This window comes from Mastigoproctus giganteus, chromosome 6, assembly GCF_048544385.1.
Source record: "Mastigoproctus giganteus isolate SK-2022 chromosome 6, ASM4854438v1, whole genome shotgun sequence".
NCBI classification, from domain to species: Eukaryota; Metazoa; Arthropoda; class Arachnida; order Uropygi; family Thelyphonidae; genus Mastigoproctus; species Mastigoproctus giganteus.
The window spans coordinates 5,555,000-5,572,763 of NC_143580.1; the positions used below are offsets into that span (position 1 = coordinate 5,555,000).

General features: G+C 39.8%; 1 protein-coding gene across 3 annotated transcripts; it reads right to left on the minus strand.

Moving 5' to 3' along the window:
* Nucleotides 1-1,047: 1,047 nt before the first annotated feature.
* On the minus strand, nt 1,048-14,192 carry LOC150083847 (clotting factor B-like). Of its 3 annotated transcripts, none has more exons than XM_090375812.1 (9): nt 14,102-14,192; nt 13,486-13,583; nt 11,124-11,309; nt 4,346-4,432; nt 4,019-4,089; nt 2,399-2,511; nt 2,053-2,309; nt 1,782-1,945; nt 1,048-1,354 (listed from the first exon to the last, which is right to left on the minus strand). In XM_090375812.1, the coding sequence occupies exons 2-9, from the start codon at nt 13,544-13,546 to the stop codon at nt 1,199-1,201; spliced, it is 1,095 nt and encodes a 364-aa protein (XP_090231938.1). In that variant the 5' UTR covers nt 13,547-13,583; nt 14,102-14,192; the 3' UTR covers nt 1,048-1,198. The 3 variants fall into 3 exon arrangements, with proteins under 3 accessions (XP_090231938.1, XP_090231937.1, XP_090231939.1); XM_090375811.1 differs by having other exon boundaries at nt 11,124-11,312; XM_090375813.1 differs by lacking the exon at nt 11,124-11,309 and having other exon boundaries at nt 1,053-1,354.
* Between the last annotated feature and the right edge of the window lie 3,572 nt (nt 14,193-17,764).

Genomic DNA, 17,764 nt, shown 5'->3' on the forward strand with positions numbered 1-17,764 from the left:
GCTGTCACTTCCCACTTGGGGGAGGGGGGGGTGACTCGATTTTTTTTCCCTTCGTCATGAATTTCGAACCCAGGTCCATGTTATTGGCGATAAGTAACACAGAAATCCTTAGTCTTCAGAAAGACAACAAATGTTCCTTTGAAGATAAATTTCTTCTTCGGAAATACTTGTATGAAACTCTTTTGAATGTTAATAATATCCAAAGAATGTCCAACCAGAATATAAGTTGGAAAATCAAGTATGGTTTGCTCAAAGGGCAAGGAAGTCATTACAGTTTCTAACCATTCATTCTGAACCCTTTATAGTTAGAACAAAAATTTTGAGAAGACCATCATAAATTCTCCAATTTTATGATGGGAACTCCGTCTTTTTAAAATCTTCGCAATCTCAGAGTCATAATAGTTTTTATTCTCTTGCAAACTATATTTCAAAGAGTTTTAGTTCTGTACAGATTTAATGCCAACCATTAACTTCTATAATTCCAGCATTGGAAGGTCCTCGCTCTTTATGGAATGAAGAATCGGACACCTTCTGCACACCCTGAAAGCATACGTGATTGCTTTAAAAAAAAAAAAAAAACTGTGAAACTGGAAAACCAAGTCAAATCCAGATAACGATCCAAATGAAGTTTTGAAAGAAGACAAATTAATGAGTTTCTCAAGGAAAAGAACTTCATATTTTAACAATTCCTCTTAGGAAAGCTGACTCCAAGAGGATATTCGAATCCTGTACAAACATGATTATCATAGCAAATGCAATACTGAATCAACTCTCTGTCTGTCATTTCTGTTTTTTTGTGGGTGGGAACAACAAGAAACATTCCACTGCACAGGAAACACCATTTCCTCCCTCTGCATTCAGTGGAACAGTATCTATTTTTTTCCTAATTGCGTCTACTCACCCCTGGGGTTATTCTGGATGTTGATATTTTTCATAAGCGGTAAAATGTTTATGAAGATGTACAAGGAAGAGTTTGAGGAAGAGATTAAGCTTTTGTTCATTTTATTGTCTTAATCCAAGCTGTACAGATATCATGAAGTATGAAGTAATTAAATATCAAGTTTTTAATCTTAAATTAACAGAGGTGATGATCGTAATGCGATTCAATGTGGCGATTGAGCAGTTGTGTCATCAACCGTGTCTTTTGCACTGCAGGAACAATGTACACGGAGTCTAAACCCACAGAGATGTCTTCCCATTAGTCCATGTAGCTGTCAATCCAGTTCAGATAGGAAGTGACTCGGGTGTATACTCCTGGATAGCCTGGCTGGGCACACTGATGTCCGAACGAAACAACTCCCACTAGGTACCAGATGTTATTCTCCCTCATCACCAAAGGACCCCCAGAATCTCCCTGGAATAGAAAATAAAATTTGATTAAATTTTATAAAAAACGAACAGTGAAATATTAGAAAAATATTTCATATTTATGGGTGGATAAAGGCAATCGTGAAACATGTAATTTATATCGAATTTTCTTATAGATGTTCTTGGAGAAATTTATCAAGTAATGCCAAGCAGAAATATTTCTGTTCAAGATGCCGTTTGCTCATGCGCGAATTTTAAAGACTAAATTTTTCTTTTTATTCATACTGAGAATGAATTTTGATTGAAGCTTGAAATCTGGCTGGCAAAAAAAAAAAGACCCTGATTGTTGTTGGTGCAGCTGGCGCCCAGACTTCCTACTCATGATATCAAAAGTAACATCATTGTTGTTGTTGTTATTTGGTTTTTTTGAGATGCCCTCTGAATAAATTTCACCAGCTTTCGTCTATGCTCACCTGACACGCATCCACTCCCCCTGCAATCTCTCCGGCACACAAGAAACCGCTGGTGATGCCAGAGCGGTAGGACGAAGTGGACAGCCGCGAATATGCGTCATTGCACTGCGAATTGGACACCGTGGTGATTTCTGCCTGCTGAAGTATCTTGCTGCTCCGGCCCCCTAGAGGAAAGAAACCGAAATATAAGGAACGGGGGAAGTATTTGCAACAGTCACGTATTCGAAAGTATTCGAGAGGAGTCGTGTATTTAAAAGAGTGGTTCTCTTACCAAAACTGGTGTCGCCCCAGCCGGTGACGTTGACCTTTCTACCTACGTAGGCGTTGCCGGTCATGGACGGTGGCGGGAGACAGGCGGGATACACCTTGACGCTGACGGTGGCTTCGTCGCTCATCTCAATCAGGGCGATGTCGTTGTAATGTTGGTCCGCTCTGTAGTTTTCGTGGATGATGATGTTGTCGATTTCGTACGGGGTCCCGTCGACGGCTTCGACTGATCCCAGATAAACACGGAACCGCGATGCATCCCTGAAAGAAGCAATCGGAACCCAAATAATAAGGGACGGCTCGCAATCGTATTTCATTGCAAAGTTGAGAGGAGGAGGAAGGTTACTTACGGGGGTAGTCGATTGGCGAAGCAGTGGGCCGCAGTTAGAACGTATCTGGTAGTAATCAGAGATCCGCCACAGAGAAATCTGTCTCGTCTGGTGCCTTTCCTGACAACGGCTGTCTGTAAAAGATTAGGAAATAACGTTAAAGAAAGTGGTTCAATGAACAAAAAATCTTGTCCAATAAAAACTGTTCATCAAATGAGTCAAAACGGGTTAACTACAGCGAAACACAACAGTTGTGCCTCAATCCCTTTTTTTGGCTAATATAATGAAAGCTTGGTGTCCTTGAATTTTTTTTGATCAACACTCACACTTAAACAAGGTACGCCCTTCACCTGACATTACTTCCTGGACTGATCCAACACCAGACACCCCTGACTAGACCACTCTCAACTTAAACCTGACTCTAATTGGCCTAAAACACTCACATTACCAGCTAACTCTCCATGAGAGTAGGATCACGCTAACCAAACCTATGGTAGATTAGGACTATCAACTGAACAAGCTAAGCCTGATAGGGTTGCAAACCCTGACACTTGCCACGGTAAGAGCTGCCAATACGGCGTACTCTGAATAGGATGACCTAACTGATCCACCCACACAACTGTAGGAATTCATGACTGTTAATCTTGGTACCTCACGGGTTCGATGTTGGTAACCCAGTGTCCTCGGACTGGGTAGGATTCAGTGGTCTAAGAATAGTCCAACGACGATTGGAGGCTTCACCCAGAACCCTCGTTCGGTGCCTTTTCTTTCCCTACCTTGGGTTCCCCTTGCCCTTTTTGCCTGGTGGAACTAATGTTTGACTGATAACCACAGGGATGCCTTCATCTCCATTCCCTCATTCTTAATTTCATCTCTTGTTTTTTCTTGTAAAGCCAGAACACAACAGTACTACACACACAACATAAAACACTTTTCTGGCTTTTACAGTGGTACTGTATTTCTTCACAAGAGTGTTTATGGCACAGATGTGGGAAACCACTGGTGGCACCTGACTCAAACACCATGCAATGCCCTAAAACAAGGTCCGCCGGCTCAGGATCTGTATCAGGATATTCGGCACCTTGGGTTAGCCCCTAGTTTTGATAAGCTCATGCAAGACAAATGTTTTAATAAAATTCTTCTTCAGCGAAGTTTTTTTTTTTAACTTAATGAATTTTTTCCAAATTTATTCAGAATTTGTGGTGTGTCCAGATATTGGACCTAGGCAATATATACAATGGGTCATACGCACGGGAAGGTGGAGATTGTCGAATCTAACTGGGGGTATAAAGTCCTTTTCAATCAGACTGTAGTAACTCCACCTCAGGCGAAAAAAGATTTTCTGGACACCATTCAAATTAGCCTTGGACACTCCAACACCCAAATTTACAATTAAAACTTCAGAATGCGGGAAATTTAATTATGATCATTCTGTATGTATGAAAAGGAAAGGGATTAGTCGGGGGGGGATACTCTTGAAGTTCAGAAAATATCCAGGATACACTTCATGGATGAATTACTGAACTGCAAGAGTCATTAAACAATCCAACATTCATTGATAATCTTCATAAATGTTTAAGGATGGCTATGGATTTGTTAATAACCCATCTAAAATGGTATGATTGATATGTTGCTACTTACCATCCACGGCCAGCTGTTAGGTTCGGCATCTGTGCCACCAACGACGAATGGAACTCCATTGCCCTGAGAGCCTAAGGGGAAAAACACGCAATCAGCCAAAGAAAGAGCTTTCATCCAAATAAACATGATTCCCCCAAACGGCATACACTTCATGATAAATTAAATTAAAATTTATTTTCATTTAATGATGTCAGCGTGACCAAAATAGCATTGACCGGTTGTGACATGTCCAATCAATGCTCATGACATTAACAATATTTATAGATGTAATCCAAAAGACAATCGCCCATCAATTGAAAAGCGAGGATATTTTCGTGGACTACTCACCAGATGTACGAGTGGTGGTCGCAGCTGGACGTTCTTCTGGTCGTCTTCCAAAGATATCCTGTAGTTCTTTTTGACGACGTCCGCATTCTGTAATTAAAAAAATAAATAAATAAAAAATAAACCACGTGACAAAATATCTAAAACAAAATGCTGGTAAGTAATTGGTTGTTTGGTTCTTGAAGGGCTTTAGACGCATCAGCAACTAAAGCCATATTGTGCCATACATAACATGTCTATAGATTGTGTGTTGTGCGGTCGATTTGGTGCTTGCTGGGCAGAAAAAAACCCGGTTTTCCGGGAGAAAAATCAAGCTACCCTCGCCCGAGACCGACTAACTCAGCCACTTTGTGAAAAAGGCCCATAAAAATTCCTCGTGTCATTGACGGGATTCAAACTCAGCTTTTTTCCAACCAGTGTGGAGCGGATGGTGTTTATATCCACTGTGCTACCCACGAGGGTAATAATAGAATTGAAATAAAACTAAAAATACAGCTTGGGTACAGTGTGTTTTGAATATCCAAGTATTGTTTTAGTTTGTCCATTCACTGCCCAAAAAATTAGAAACCATTATTGAATATAGAGTATAGCAGGGCCACCTTTTGCCCAAATTACAGTCCGCACACCTTGGGACATGGATCCCACTAGGTGTACAAGGTCGTCTACCTCCAGATTTGACCCTTCTTCTATCAGGTATTTGTCAGCAACTGTACCGTGGTTGGTAGAGAACTGTGAAGCCGAATTACCCTTTCCATCATACCCCAGACATACCAAAATGGACTTCGATCTGGAAAACTAGACGGCCAGTGCAGATGTTGGAAATCTTGGAAATGTTCCTCGAACAATTCAGTTATGATTTTTTGATTGGTGGGCAGTTACTTTGTCATCTTGAAAGAATCCATCGCAATCCCGGTAAAAATGAAGCAATGGAGAGTAAAGTTTGTGCGATACATGTGGACAGGTTTTAACAGACTCTATAAACTAGGCCAGACTTGGAATAGTGTAATGTTTTTGTATTTTATGTATGTTGTGATGTGCTGACCCCTTGGCTACCTAGAAGCAGCGATCGCTGCTTCCAGATACTCGTCCACACCACGAGAAGGTGGGCCAATTCCAGTAGATGAAAAAAAAAAAAAAAAAGACAAAACTCTGGGGGCCCGCTCCAAAGTTAAAAAAAATAATAATAATAAAGTAAAATAAAAATAAATAAATAAATAAAGAATAAAAAATAGATAAATCAAATAAATAATAAAATAAAATAAAACTCGCCAACTGTAACTACAAACACTACGTTAATCCCAGTTAATTATCCAAAGTTAATCCAATTCTTAACTGTGGAAGCATACTTCTTCTTAGATCAAATGCAGCTTTAGCAAAAGTTTGTAATAGTTGAAGTTTATCTCGTTCCCTCAAGAGATGAAACGCTTGTCCAGGAATCACACTCACCAGGAGATCATCGTTCAATGGGCCTGTTATTATATATAGCAACTCCAACCATTCAGCTACCCTTTTATCTAGTAGAAACGTCACCTCAGGAAGAAACAACTTTGTTACCCTTCCAGCAGTTCCAGTGTCCCATCTCGTTTGCCATCGGTTAATTATCTTCCTTTATACACCTCTTATTTTCCCTTGTAATATCTATTTGAGTATCAATTGTAATGTTATGAAACGTAGAGGGAATCTTCTTCTTAATCCGATAACATAGTCCTCGGTATATCAGGAACAAGTCCAAAGGGCCCACGCCTGAATTGCTGCAGTAGATACGGTCCTACACACTCTCAACATGCTGAGAAGCATTGATCTTTGTATAGAGTTCAGTTTTGGTTGGAACCTCACCAACACAGCTCGATGAAATCAAGCGCCCGCTGCATACGTTGTCATGGGGAGAAATACTGCCTTGTAATACAGAAGATGAGAGTCTTGAGGGATTAACTCCAGTCAGACTTAGAAACACGAATAACAGCTCCAGAGAACTTTTTCACTTTAGTTCCTAAATACGTTAGATGTGAAAAAAATGAGAGTTTATAATCTATTACTATTCCTAGAAAATTAGTTTCAGATGTCATTAGTAGCTGAATACCATTTCGCTTTATTTGGGGAGGTCAACCAGGGTCCAATTTGCTTTTAAAATGCAAATTATGTTTCAGACTAGTCCTCGAACTCTCAGCCACTATAATTGTTAAATCATCGGCAAAGGTCCTATAGTTGGAAAAAGAGGGAGCTAACCAATTTTGCAAGACAAGGTCCATATGGAAGGACCTAAGACTGAACCTTGGAGACAACCACGATAAACCTGCTTTTTAAAATAAAAGGTTTTAGATTTAAGAATTAAGTATCTGTCACTAAAATAACTTCCAAACAATTTATATAATTCTTGAGAACATCCAAGTATCCTCAACTGAGCAAGAGCAGCCTCCCACCATATGGAGTTAAAGGCACCCTGAAAATTCACAAAAAGGTAATTCATACCATGGAACTCTCGATGTGTGTTCAAAGTCCACTGAAGCATCCTCTGCTGCCTTTCCAGATGTAAACCCATATTGTTTATTTGAAATCATTCCACGCTGCACTATTAACTGCGGTAATGCGCAGGACCATCAACCTTTCCAGTAACTTGCCAATGTTAGCTAGAAGGGCTGTTGGCCGGTAGGATCCAGAATCTGAGAGAGGCTAACCAGGCTTTTTGATTAGCTTCAATAAAGCTACCTTCCAATTTGGTGGAAAATATCCTTTTGCAAGACACAATTTATAAACCCGTGCTATAAATTCATTCTCTATCAAATCATATCCTGGACGTTTCTTAAAATTTAATTTTCCAATTACACATGCTAATTCATTAAGTGTAAATGGCTCCGTAGTTATCTGAGTTACATCTAAAGAATTTTTTCTTCTCATTGAAGTCTGATTTGACATATCTTCCAAGGAATCATTATGCGACATGACAGAAAGATGTTCACTGGATGTAACACGACCTTCTAATGGTATGAGTGGACCCCAATCCGCTAATAACATACCTAAGTTTGTTTTTAGCGGATTGTTGGACAGTCCAGTCTTACCGTTGGCTGACTTTCTGCCACATTTCTTCCTTTAAGCGCTTCATTCTCCTTTCATCTTCGATTCATTGTGTATTTAGAGATGGTTGCTTTCAAAACATCGATGATTTTCTTTGTTTTGTCAGTGTGCCTTCTGATAAACGCGCTGCTTCTCCATGACCAGATCTATTAAGAAGCTCCAGAAAGGCATACCGTATTTATCTGATACCATGGAATTTGTGACCATACCATAAGGCATTTGCACGCCTTATTTAATTATCAAAAACTTTCTAATTTTTTGTCCAGTGAGTGTACATTGTGGGAAAAACTCAATAATGCGTGGAATTTTTATGGGCCTTTTTTCACAACGGCTGAGTTAGTATTAGTATTAGTAATGGCCGCATGGTACAAGAAAGCCTATGGCATATGCTGCACCAGCCAAAAAAAATAAAAAATAAAAAAAAACCCGAATCAAACAATGATAAAAAAAATAATAATAATAATTAAAATAAAAGGAAATTAAACTTGTCATCCTATGCGCTTCCCTTACCCGAAAGTACTATCCAGATGACCTTTGAATTTCCCCAAACTGTCGGCCTCTACCACCCATGAAGGCAACTTATTCCAGTAATTTATAACTCGCTGGCTAAAATAGAACTTCCTGCAGTCCAATCTAAACATTTCCCCCCGTAACTTGAATTTATGTCCCCTAGTTCTAGCATCATTTATAATCTTGAAAATTTCGTCCTCATTCATTTTACTGATGCCTCTCAGAGCCTTAAACACCTCAATCAAATCTCCTCAAAGGTGTCTAGTTTCCAAACTCTGCAACCCACATATTCGAAGTCTTTCTTCATAAGGACGCCCTTTTGCCGATCTCACCAGGCGAGTTACCCTTCTTTGCACCCTTTCAAGAAGCTCGATGTCTTTCTTTAGGTGCGGTCTCCATACTTGAACACAATATTCCAAGTGTGGTCTAACATAAGCCTTATATAATGGGATTATCACGTCCCTATCTCTACTTGCAAAAGTTGGATAGATCATCGATAGGACACTCACCATGGGCCTTCCTTGCAACCTGTTTACAATGCTCAGAGAATTTCATGTCTGACCGTATAGTAACACCCAAGTCCCTTTCCTCCAGTACTGGGTTTAGTTGAACTCCACCGAGTGAATAAGTTATTTTGGAATTGTGTTTCCCAGGTGTAATACCTTACACTTTGTTGGATTAAAGCATAGCTGCCATTTTTCTGATCATTCCTGAAGTCTATCTAGGTCTCTCTGAAGAAGCTCAGCTTGACAGTGATCATTAACTACTCTACCAATTTTAACATCATTTGCAAATTTAGACATCACGCCCTCTATCCCTTCATCAATGTCGTTTATGAAAATTAAAAACAACAGTGGTCCTAATACTGATCCTTGGGGAACCCCACTTCTTACATCAACCCAATCTGAGGAATAGCCATTTATCACAACCCTCTGCCTCCTGCCCTGAAGCCATCCTTCTATCCATCTAAGGATTTTCCCAGTGATTCCAACCTGTTCCAACTTATAAAGCAACCGCTCATGTGGGACTGAGTCAAAAGCTTTGCTGAAATCTAAATAAACAATGTCGAAATTATTCCCTAAATCCAGCTCCTGAGTGACCCTGTCAAAATAGCGAACCAGATTTGTTAAACATGATTTTCCCTTTACAAAACCATGCTGAGTATCCTTGAGAATTTCAATTCGATCCGAATGATCCTGAATTCCACCCTTGATCATTGCCTCCATGATTTTCCCTACTACTGAAGTCAGACTGACAGGTCGATAATTTCCCACTTCACTCTTACAGCAACCCTTATGTATGGGAGATACATTTGCACTTTTCCAATCCAAGGGAATCTCCCCAGAGTCTAGTGATGCTCGCATAATTAGCCTCAATGGTTCAATGCACTCACTTGCCACCTTCCTTAAGATTATAGGGTATATTCCATCAACTCCAGGAGCCTTACTGGCCTGTAGGCTTGAAAGTGTATTCATTAAATCTTGAGAAATTTCAACATCATTAATTACATATTTTTCAACTTCGCTCCCACAATTTCCCTTTGCCACAAAAGGCTTTGCATTTGTAAATATCGATGCAAAATAACTGTTCAGTTCATCTGCAACGGAAGCTGGTGTATTTAATACTATCCCCTTTCCCTTACGTAAAGGTTTGTCCTGCTGTTCTTAGCATTTATATATGTGAAGAATTCCTTATCTCCCCCTGTTTGATTTCTCATAAATTGCCTTTGCCTGTCGAACCTCTTCTGTGGCTCTATTACACATCACCTTAAATTTTCTGTTTAAACTCCGGCACGCAACCAAGTCAGTAAAGTTTACAATAAATCTTCAATACAAATATTTATCGTATTTAGTAGTCACGGGCTTGAACCCCGGTTCACTCAAGGAACGCGTGCTATGCACTCTCGCTCTGACCACTCGGCTACTTCAGGCCTGCTTGTAGCTGTTATAGGCTTCAGTGCTTTTTATTGCTCTGTAACTTTTCCATGCCACCTTTTTTTTTTCTGCTCAAGTAATGTGGCAACTTCGCTATTCATCCAACTTGGAACCCTTCTCGTGGAGTATTTTTTTAATGGTATATACGCATTCAAGGCATCTGCGATTAATGTTTTAAAAGCGTACCACAGTTCAATTGTATTCATTCTCTGTGCGATATCTACCCAGTTAATAGAGGCCATGTAGTACCTTAAGGCATCGTAATTTCCTTTTCTGAAATTAAAACCCATTCCTTTGCCTTTTACTGCTACTCGTTCCTCTACTGTCAGCCCTGTTATGTCATCTGATTCATGGGTGGTCTAGGATGAGGTCTAGGATATTCTTTTCTCTAGTACTTTCCCTGACATGTTGATACAAATAACAGTCATCTAGTTGATTTAAAAATTTTGTTCCCCATGTTCAGTTTCCTTCCCATTTACTCCAATCAATTAGAGGCAGATTGAAATCACCCATAATAAGGCATTGACGCTTACTTGCCCATTCCATTTGCATGTAGAGGCTTTTGTCATAATCTTCACAATCACCTGGTCTGTAGATTACTCCTACTCGCATTATACCTTTGTTTCCAACTATCTCACACCATACAGACTCTATACTAGCATGTGAAATGTCTGAATCCGGGTAAGCTATCGTCGCACTCAAGCTGCTTCTGATAAGAAGCATTACCCCACCACCCCTTCTATCTACCCTACCCTATCCTTCCTAAATACTGTTCTTGTATATTTAACAACCCTAACACACCCCTTGAAGTTTTTTAGGCTCTCTTCCCTTGCATTAGCTACCCGCTCCCTTGAAACGTTTCTGCCCCCAGAACATCTAGATAATACGTCCAGTTGGGGTAACAGATAAGAACTCTTGAGGTATGTGCAAGAGTTACTTTGAACAATATTATCAGATAAACGTTAGTCGGGCTCAGGCAAGGGTTCCGTGGTTTTCCCTCCCGGTAACTCACCTTTTTCATCCAGCAAATAGATAAATAAAGAAAATATGTCCCAAAAGAATTGCGCATTTTATTGATTTTCAATGAAATTGTACAAATGTTTATACAGGAATTAATACGGGGTGCGATCACCCCTATTGTATCTTTAACTTTTGCGATGAATGTAGTTTTAAATGGGTAATTTAAGAATGCCTACACACACACACGAGGAGGAAGAAACTGAGCTCGATTTCGCTCTGTCTGCCCTAGTGAGTTTGCTACTTACGTTGGCCTGAACGCTGGGGTCTGTTCTGCCTGCAACAGACGAACGGGATTTGTCCGTCCCAGTCACACGGGCTTCTCCTATCATTAACGTTGGCGTTTGGACATTCGCTGATCCTCACGCAGATTCCTGGGCTTCCTGACGAAGTCGTACAGGGGTCAGACCTCTTAGAACGTCGGCGAAAAGTTTCTGCTGGAACACATACACACAACAAGGTAATATTCAGTTTTCTTACGATTTTCTTTAAGGCTAGAAAGTTGCTTAACCAACAAGAATAAGATCCACATCTGTCTTTTTTTTACATGCATTCTGTAATTAATAATATTCGCAATTATTTGAGTTGCTATGCCATTGGACCTTACCTCCAGGAGTGCAGTTTTAGAAGGCTAGGTGCCTTTCGTAACACGTGGTACGCGTGACCAGTCAAGAAAAGAAAAGTGCATGGAATGCATATAAATTACTCTATAATCAAGTCACAAAGGAAGTTAGGCATGCTAAGGCAGATTATGAGAAGTCTCTGGCAAAGAATACAAAGATTACTCCGCTTGTATTAACAGTAGAAGGAAAGGGTTCAATCACATTGGACCACTTGATGTTCATGGATTAACTGTTGCTGACTCTGCTCAATTGAATAGGTATTTTGCATTTACATTCACACATGAGGAATTCGTCAGGGAGGGGGGATGCCAGAAGTTTATCAAAATCTAAGACAGAGCTAAATGACTGTGATAACTGAAAGGAAAATTGGGGAGGAATTATTGAGGATGGACGCAAAAAAAGGCACTTGAGGCGGATGGAGTCGATCCAATTATATTAAGGGAGGCAAGCTCAGCCATAATTATGAGATCATCCTTGAATTCTGGGGAGATTCCTATGGACTGGAGATGTGCGAATGTATCCCTTATTAATAAAGGGGAATCAAAAGGTGATGCGAATAATTACAGACCTGTTAGCTTAATATCCGTTCCAGGGGACGTAATGGAATCACCAGTTAAAGAAGTAATTTAGGATCATTCGGATAGGCATGCAATTATACTGCAATCGCAGCGTGGATTTGTCAAGGGGCGTCTTATCTAACCAATCTAATAGGCTACTATGATGCAGTGACCCAAGGAACTGGATGTCCAAAATAATTTTCATACCATATACTTAGATTGCGCATGAAAGACTGCTGTACAAACTGGAGCAATGTGGCATTATGGGTAAAGGGACGGTTACAATTACAATTACCAATATTTTGATTACAGTTTTGCTAATAAACAATTCTAAGTTTGAAATATTGTTACCATAGAAACCAGATACAAGGAGTTCCTGCCTACAGACTACTCTTGATGATGCTCCTAGAAACGGCACAATTCCATTGGCTATTAAGATTAATCCCTCACCTATAAATTAACTCTAGACGAGCAGCGCATGCGCTCACTGTTGTCTTTAAAGGAAAATGTCCCTCAATTGTCTCATTCTTTTTTATATTTTCTGGAACTGCCAAATTGGAAAGTAATTTCTTAGAAAAAACATAAATTATTATAAATTGAAACATCACCAGAGATAATTTTCACAATCCCATCGTAACCATTTTTAATAAAAGTAATTTGTGTGATCCTTCAACCGTATGTTTGCCATTTGCGTCATTGGTAGTTAGCGGGGTCATTTCCAAGGCACGCGATGTTCATTAGTAATCTGGCTATTATGGCAGACGTTTGCCCAAAGGAGAGATAACTATTTTAAGCAGTGCTGTTAATCTGAACACAATGGTATCTGCGTCTTACCCTCTTGATGGTGTTCGCTAATGGACCGAAATCAAGGTAAGGTCACCAGTTCATGGTCAGACACACGAACTTACAGAGCATTTGTAGCCCGCATGCGTCACAAGCAGGTTTTTTTGAATTAGTGATTGAAGTTAGGGGGTAAAGTCTCCTCTTGAAAGAGAACTCCTGCTGAGCTTGGAATCTGTCCAGATCGCCGTTGATGTGTTGTGACAGGCGTGGAATTTTCGATTCCTCTCTCGTCTAGAAAATGAAAGTTTTAGTCAAACGATTCTTTCTATTTTAAGGCGGGTTTATGGATGAACCCGTGACATGGTAAGAGGGGGGCCTCTTAGTGAAAAGAGGCCCCCCTCTTACCATGTCACGGGTGAAAAAAGTAGTGAAAAATTGTGCCTGCATTTATCCGCTGTTTTATTATTCAGTGATTACGTATCTTTTCATAAAACACGTTACCTTACTTTCTCAACAGCCCCTGTGCCAAATTCATCTTGGCAAGATTCGTCTAATTCAGCAAGTTGCCCTTTAAATCTGGAATCCCATTTAGATAAGCCGTTAATGGACCCAGCGATATAAATTTGTATTTTAGTTAGAATGCTTACCTTGGCTGTTGGATTGCCCTATAGATGCAACAGCAACTATCATCAATCCAAAGAGTATCATCGTGCAATCTTCTATTTTCCTGTCAAACGAGTATTTCCTGTAAAGTGGAGGAAAAAGTTAGACAGCTATATTACTATTATTATTATTAATCTTTGTTTCACCCCTGTACTATAAGGGTGTACATTGAAAAGATTACATGCATTATAACGAAATAATTAAGTTGGGGTTAAATATTCTCAACTTCTTGTAATTCTTCTCTCTAAGATGAGCTGGTAACAGCTGCTTCAGGCGAGGAGTACATTTATCGTTAGAAAGTATGTGGTAACCCAAATGTACCCTCTCTTCTAACCTGTAGTTATAAATAACGTCAGGTGGTCAGTTGGCAGGAGCTTAAAACGGGCCGGGCTTTAGCCCTAAATATTTTCAGAATTTGTACTCTTTCATGGTTGACTCTTCAAATATCCCTTAAACAGCAAGTTCTAATTTGATTTCAAAATTCTCGATCAGCTTCCTTCTAATAGGCCCATCTATCACCACGATTTAATTTACTATTTAATCTTAAGAAATCTTAAAGCAAAATAATCATACTACCTTAATTATAAAGGGCCATACTACCTTTTTGTTCCTGCACTGCTGAGGGATAACTTTTATTTACTTCTTTGGTAGACTGAGTTCGCTCGCACACTTTTCAATAGTTGGCAGTCTTCGGCACGTGTCAGAATATATACTAAAGCGTCTACCTTGTGTGATGTCACTTCCTGTCCTTCTGGTGTCATAGTGCAGAGCCAATGAACAACCTGTTTCCTCTAATAACCTGCTCCGTCCTGTGTCTCTTTTAAGATCGCAAAAATTGCACGCTCGCGCGCATGTAGGATGGTAGGCAAAGTTGAGGGCAATTCAACAGGCGGTTGAAGGTCATTCGCTAATTTCCCATTTCGTGGATGAGAAGAGGAAGAATTGTAGTGTGAATGTGTTAATAGCTGTTGAATGACCTTGACTCGTCTTTAGAAATCTTGCAATTATAGACAAAATTACTCTTTGAACCATTACCATTCATTAAAGAATAATTAAAAAATCAAAAATATCACAGCTGGTGAAGTTCCTTTACGGATGATTTGTTGTAGTTTAGAGATGAGGCCATTTTGTTTAGTAGTTACCGAATAGCGAGTAGGTTCCCATTAGTCCTTAAAGCAGCTTGAATTCATCATGACATGGACTCAACTGTATCCTAGAGTTTTTGCAAAATCTATGGATGCCGATCTGCAGTTTGTGTTCCTTTATGTCTACACACAAAAGAACCTTTTTGAATTGGTGTCGTCAGCATATCAACTGGACTCTGGAACGATGGATCATGAGCCTCCTATTCCCATTCCCGACGCACTTTAACCATTGGGGATGGTTAAAGTGTGATAACCGGATTCCATTTGCTAACATGGCGGAAATAATGATGTTTAGAAGTTGGGGATGAATGTTATCGGCTCAAATCTTAGTCAATGGCTTCAAACATTTCCATGTGGGAATACGTGGGGGAAATTACAGATGCCAGTTCAGTTCAAAATAGAAGTATCTACAGAAAAGTCATGCAGCAGAGATGGACGTTTATGAGACAGAGAGACTTTGTATGAGGCGGATCATTACTTAACCCGACTTCCTTCTTTCGAATGGAGTCTAGAAACCTGAGAGAGGTTTCAGGAGTACCACCACAGCTATGTGAACAATGTTCCATGGTAAGGCAGATTTGAGATTTGTATAGAGTGAGCAGTTGTTCAGAAGAAAAGTAACCGAGAATGAAAAGAAAACGTACTGGGATTACCCCAGTTACGACCTTGATGACATTGAATACTATACCTTTTGGTTACTGGTATCAATAAAGATCATTTATTTATTTTTATTTCGATGCAAAAAAAAACGATATTTGTGTTGTGCTTTTGAAAAGAGATATTAAGAGTCAGTATAATTCCTAATGGACAGATGTAACCTTCTTTAGAAATTTGAGTGTCATCGAAGATAAGCAAAGGACCAGCCGACTCTCTTTTTGCGAGAAATTGGGCAGGACTATGTTTCATAAGGACCGAAGTTAAGTTTTCTTTGCCCCATTGAAGGATTACCTGGAAATCAGCATTTAAGGAATTAATTGGATATTTGAGAAGTTGAGGCTGTTTGTTTAGGGCAAGGTTTCTCAGACTGGAAGGTGGAATGCAATGTGCTGCCATCAGGAAAACTATGGATAGGGTTTCCAGTCAATGGAAGAAGGTCATTAATATACAAAAGGAAAAGAGTGGAAGAAAGAATCTTGGGAAACATCAGCATTAGTGGAGAAGTTAGAAGACAGAGAGCAATCTACCACCACCTGCAGTGAGCAATCAATTACAAAAAAATAGTTGGCATACCATAAAATGTAAGCTGAAGAAGACCTTTATGCCAAACATGATCAAAAGCCTTTGAAATGTCAAGAACAACTGCTTGAGTTTCACCAAATTTTCCCATTGAATTTTTCCATGGGTAACGTAAGTTAGAATAACACCGGTGGATTGACATTGACGAATCCATCCTGGCGATCATTGATCAGATGGAGGGTTTGTGTAGATAGTTTTTGAGATTACCGGATTTCTCCATAATTTTAGAAAGTCTAGAAGTAAGTGCAATGGGATGATAATTGGGTTGGAGGGATGGCTGAGAAGCCATCACTTCCTGAGTAAGTAGACCGCAATCTTCTCAGAAAACCGACTAACCCTATGACAATTCCTCCTTCGTGCACGAAGGAGAAGTTTCCTTTTAAGACTTGAGTCAACGTATTTCATTATTGTGTGAAACACCGTTTACAATGTCCAGCGCAACTGCTTCCACCTGTCTATAAGTAAACAAAACAAAAAACAAAAAAAAAAAAAAAAGTGCGGACATTGCAAGTTCCTGGAAAGTAAATTGGAAATGTGGTTTGTTCGGTTTTGTTATTTCAGATTAACCCGTAATGTGATGAAAATATAAACAATCGTTTTTTTAAGGCCTTTCCAGAATGAATTGCTTTCGAAACCATAATTTGGGATTTTAATGGATATCGAAATTAAATTTTAAATATAATTATTGAAATGCATAGCGCATTTCGTGGACATTCAGAGCCTCCATTTCTCAGGATTTGGTTTTCGTTTTACATTTTTTTCGTCCATTACCTCCATTAATGAACATCAATTTTTTATTTCTGAAGGGAAGGTCATATTGTACATGTTTTCCACTTCGCGGTTGCATCCTTCAGGGTAATATTGGCCAACTCTCAAGTTGTTTTATTTTTCTACCGCATGAGTGAATCATTACAATGCCAACTACGTCATTTTCTGTTTTGTTTATAACTTGTCTACCTAATAAGGCCTTACAAAGGAATTTGGTTATACTCGGTGCTCAGGTTTCTGTTGGAACTGAGGGTCGATGATGGAGGAGGAGGAGAGAGATCAATGTGTGGCGAAAAATCCATCATCAGGGCGAAAAATCCATCTTTATGCTTTCTTTCGCAAAGTTTTGACCCTCACTGTATTACACACCACACGCGCTGAATGCGTCTGGCCTCAGTGCACCCGACGTGCCATTCATTTGGTGTGGTGGGGTACCATAGAATAACGACAAAATGAGGAGACAGCGAGAAACTTCGGACCTATAAATTTCCAATTTAAGAATTTCCAAAAGGGTCACATTACACAAGTTGATACAGGATGCTCGAAAATATGGTCACATGACATCACTACGGCTTATGATCCCTTCCAACAGCAAAACAGGCCTGACAGCAGTAAACCATGCTCAATATAAAGGTGTCTATAAGATTCTGTGGCAACAACTTCCATTCTTCCACCAGCGCAGACCTTACCTAATGAAATGTGATCGAGGAGTTGGCTGTCGCGGGCAAGAGCCTCCCACACATGTTCCATAGGATTTAAGTGTGGTGATCACGCTGGTCACGGCAGTCCTAATATTTTCAGTTTCAAGATATTCCTTCACCACTTGAACTCTGTGTGCAGTGGCGTTGTCGTGCATGAAAAGAAAATTAGTGCCAACCGCACCCTTAAAAAGTCCACATAGGGTTCGAGGATCTACTCTCGGTACCTCAGCGTAATTAAGGCTCCCCTATCAAAAATATAAAGAGGGGTGTGGCCGTTGATGATTATTCTGCCCCACACGAGAACACCACCTCAACCGTAAGTGTCCTTTTCTATGACGTTGAAAGGATGGTACCGCATTCCTCGTTGTGTCCAGATGAAATAACGTCTAGAATCTGTTTGTAGGCTAAAATAG

Excerpts from the sequence above, each read along its gene's own strand:
- LOC150083847 (XM_090375811.1), bottom strand. The coding sequence starts at position 13,546 with ATGATACTCTTTGGATTGATGATAGTTGCTGTTGCATCTATAGGGCAA. Across the intron at positions 11,313-13,485 it reads AGGGCAATCCAACAGCCAAG|CAGAAACTTTTCGCCGACGT; the intron begins GTAAGCATTCTA and ends TATGTGTTCCAG. Across the intron at positions 2,512-4,018 it reads CTAACAGCTGGCCGTGGATG|ACAGCCGTTGTCAGGAAAGG; the intron begins GTAAGTAGCAAC and ends AATCTTTTACAG.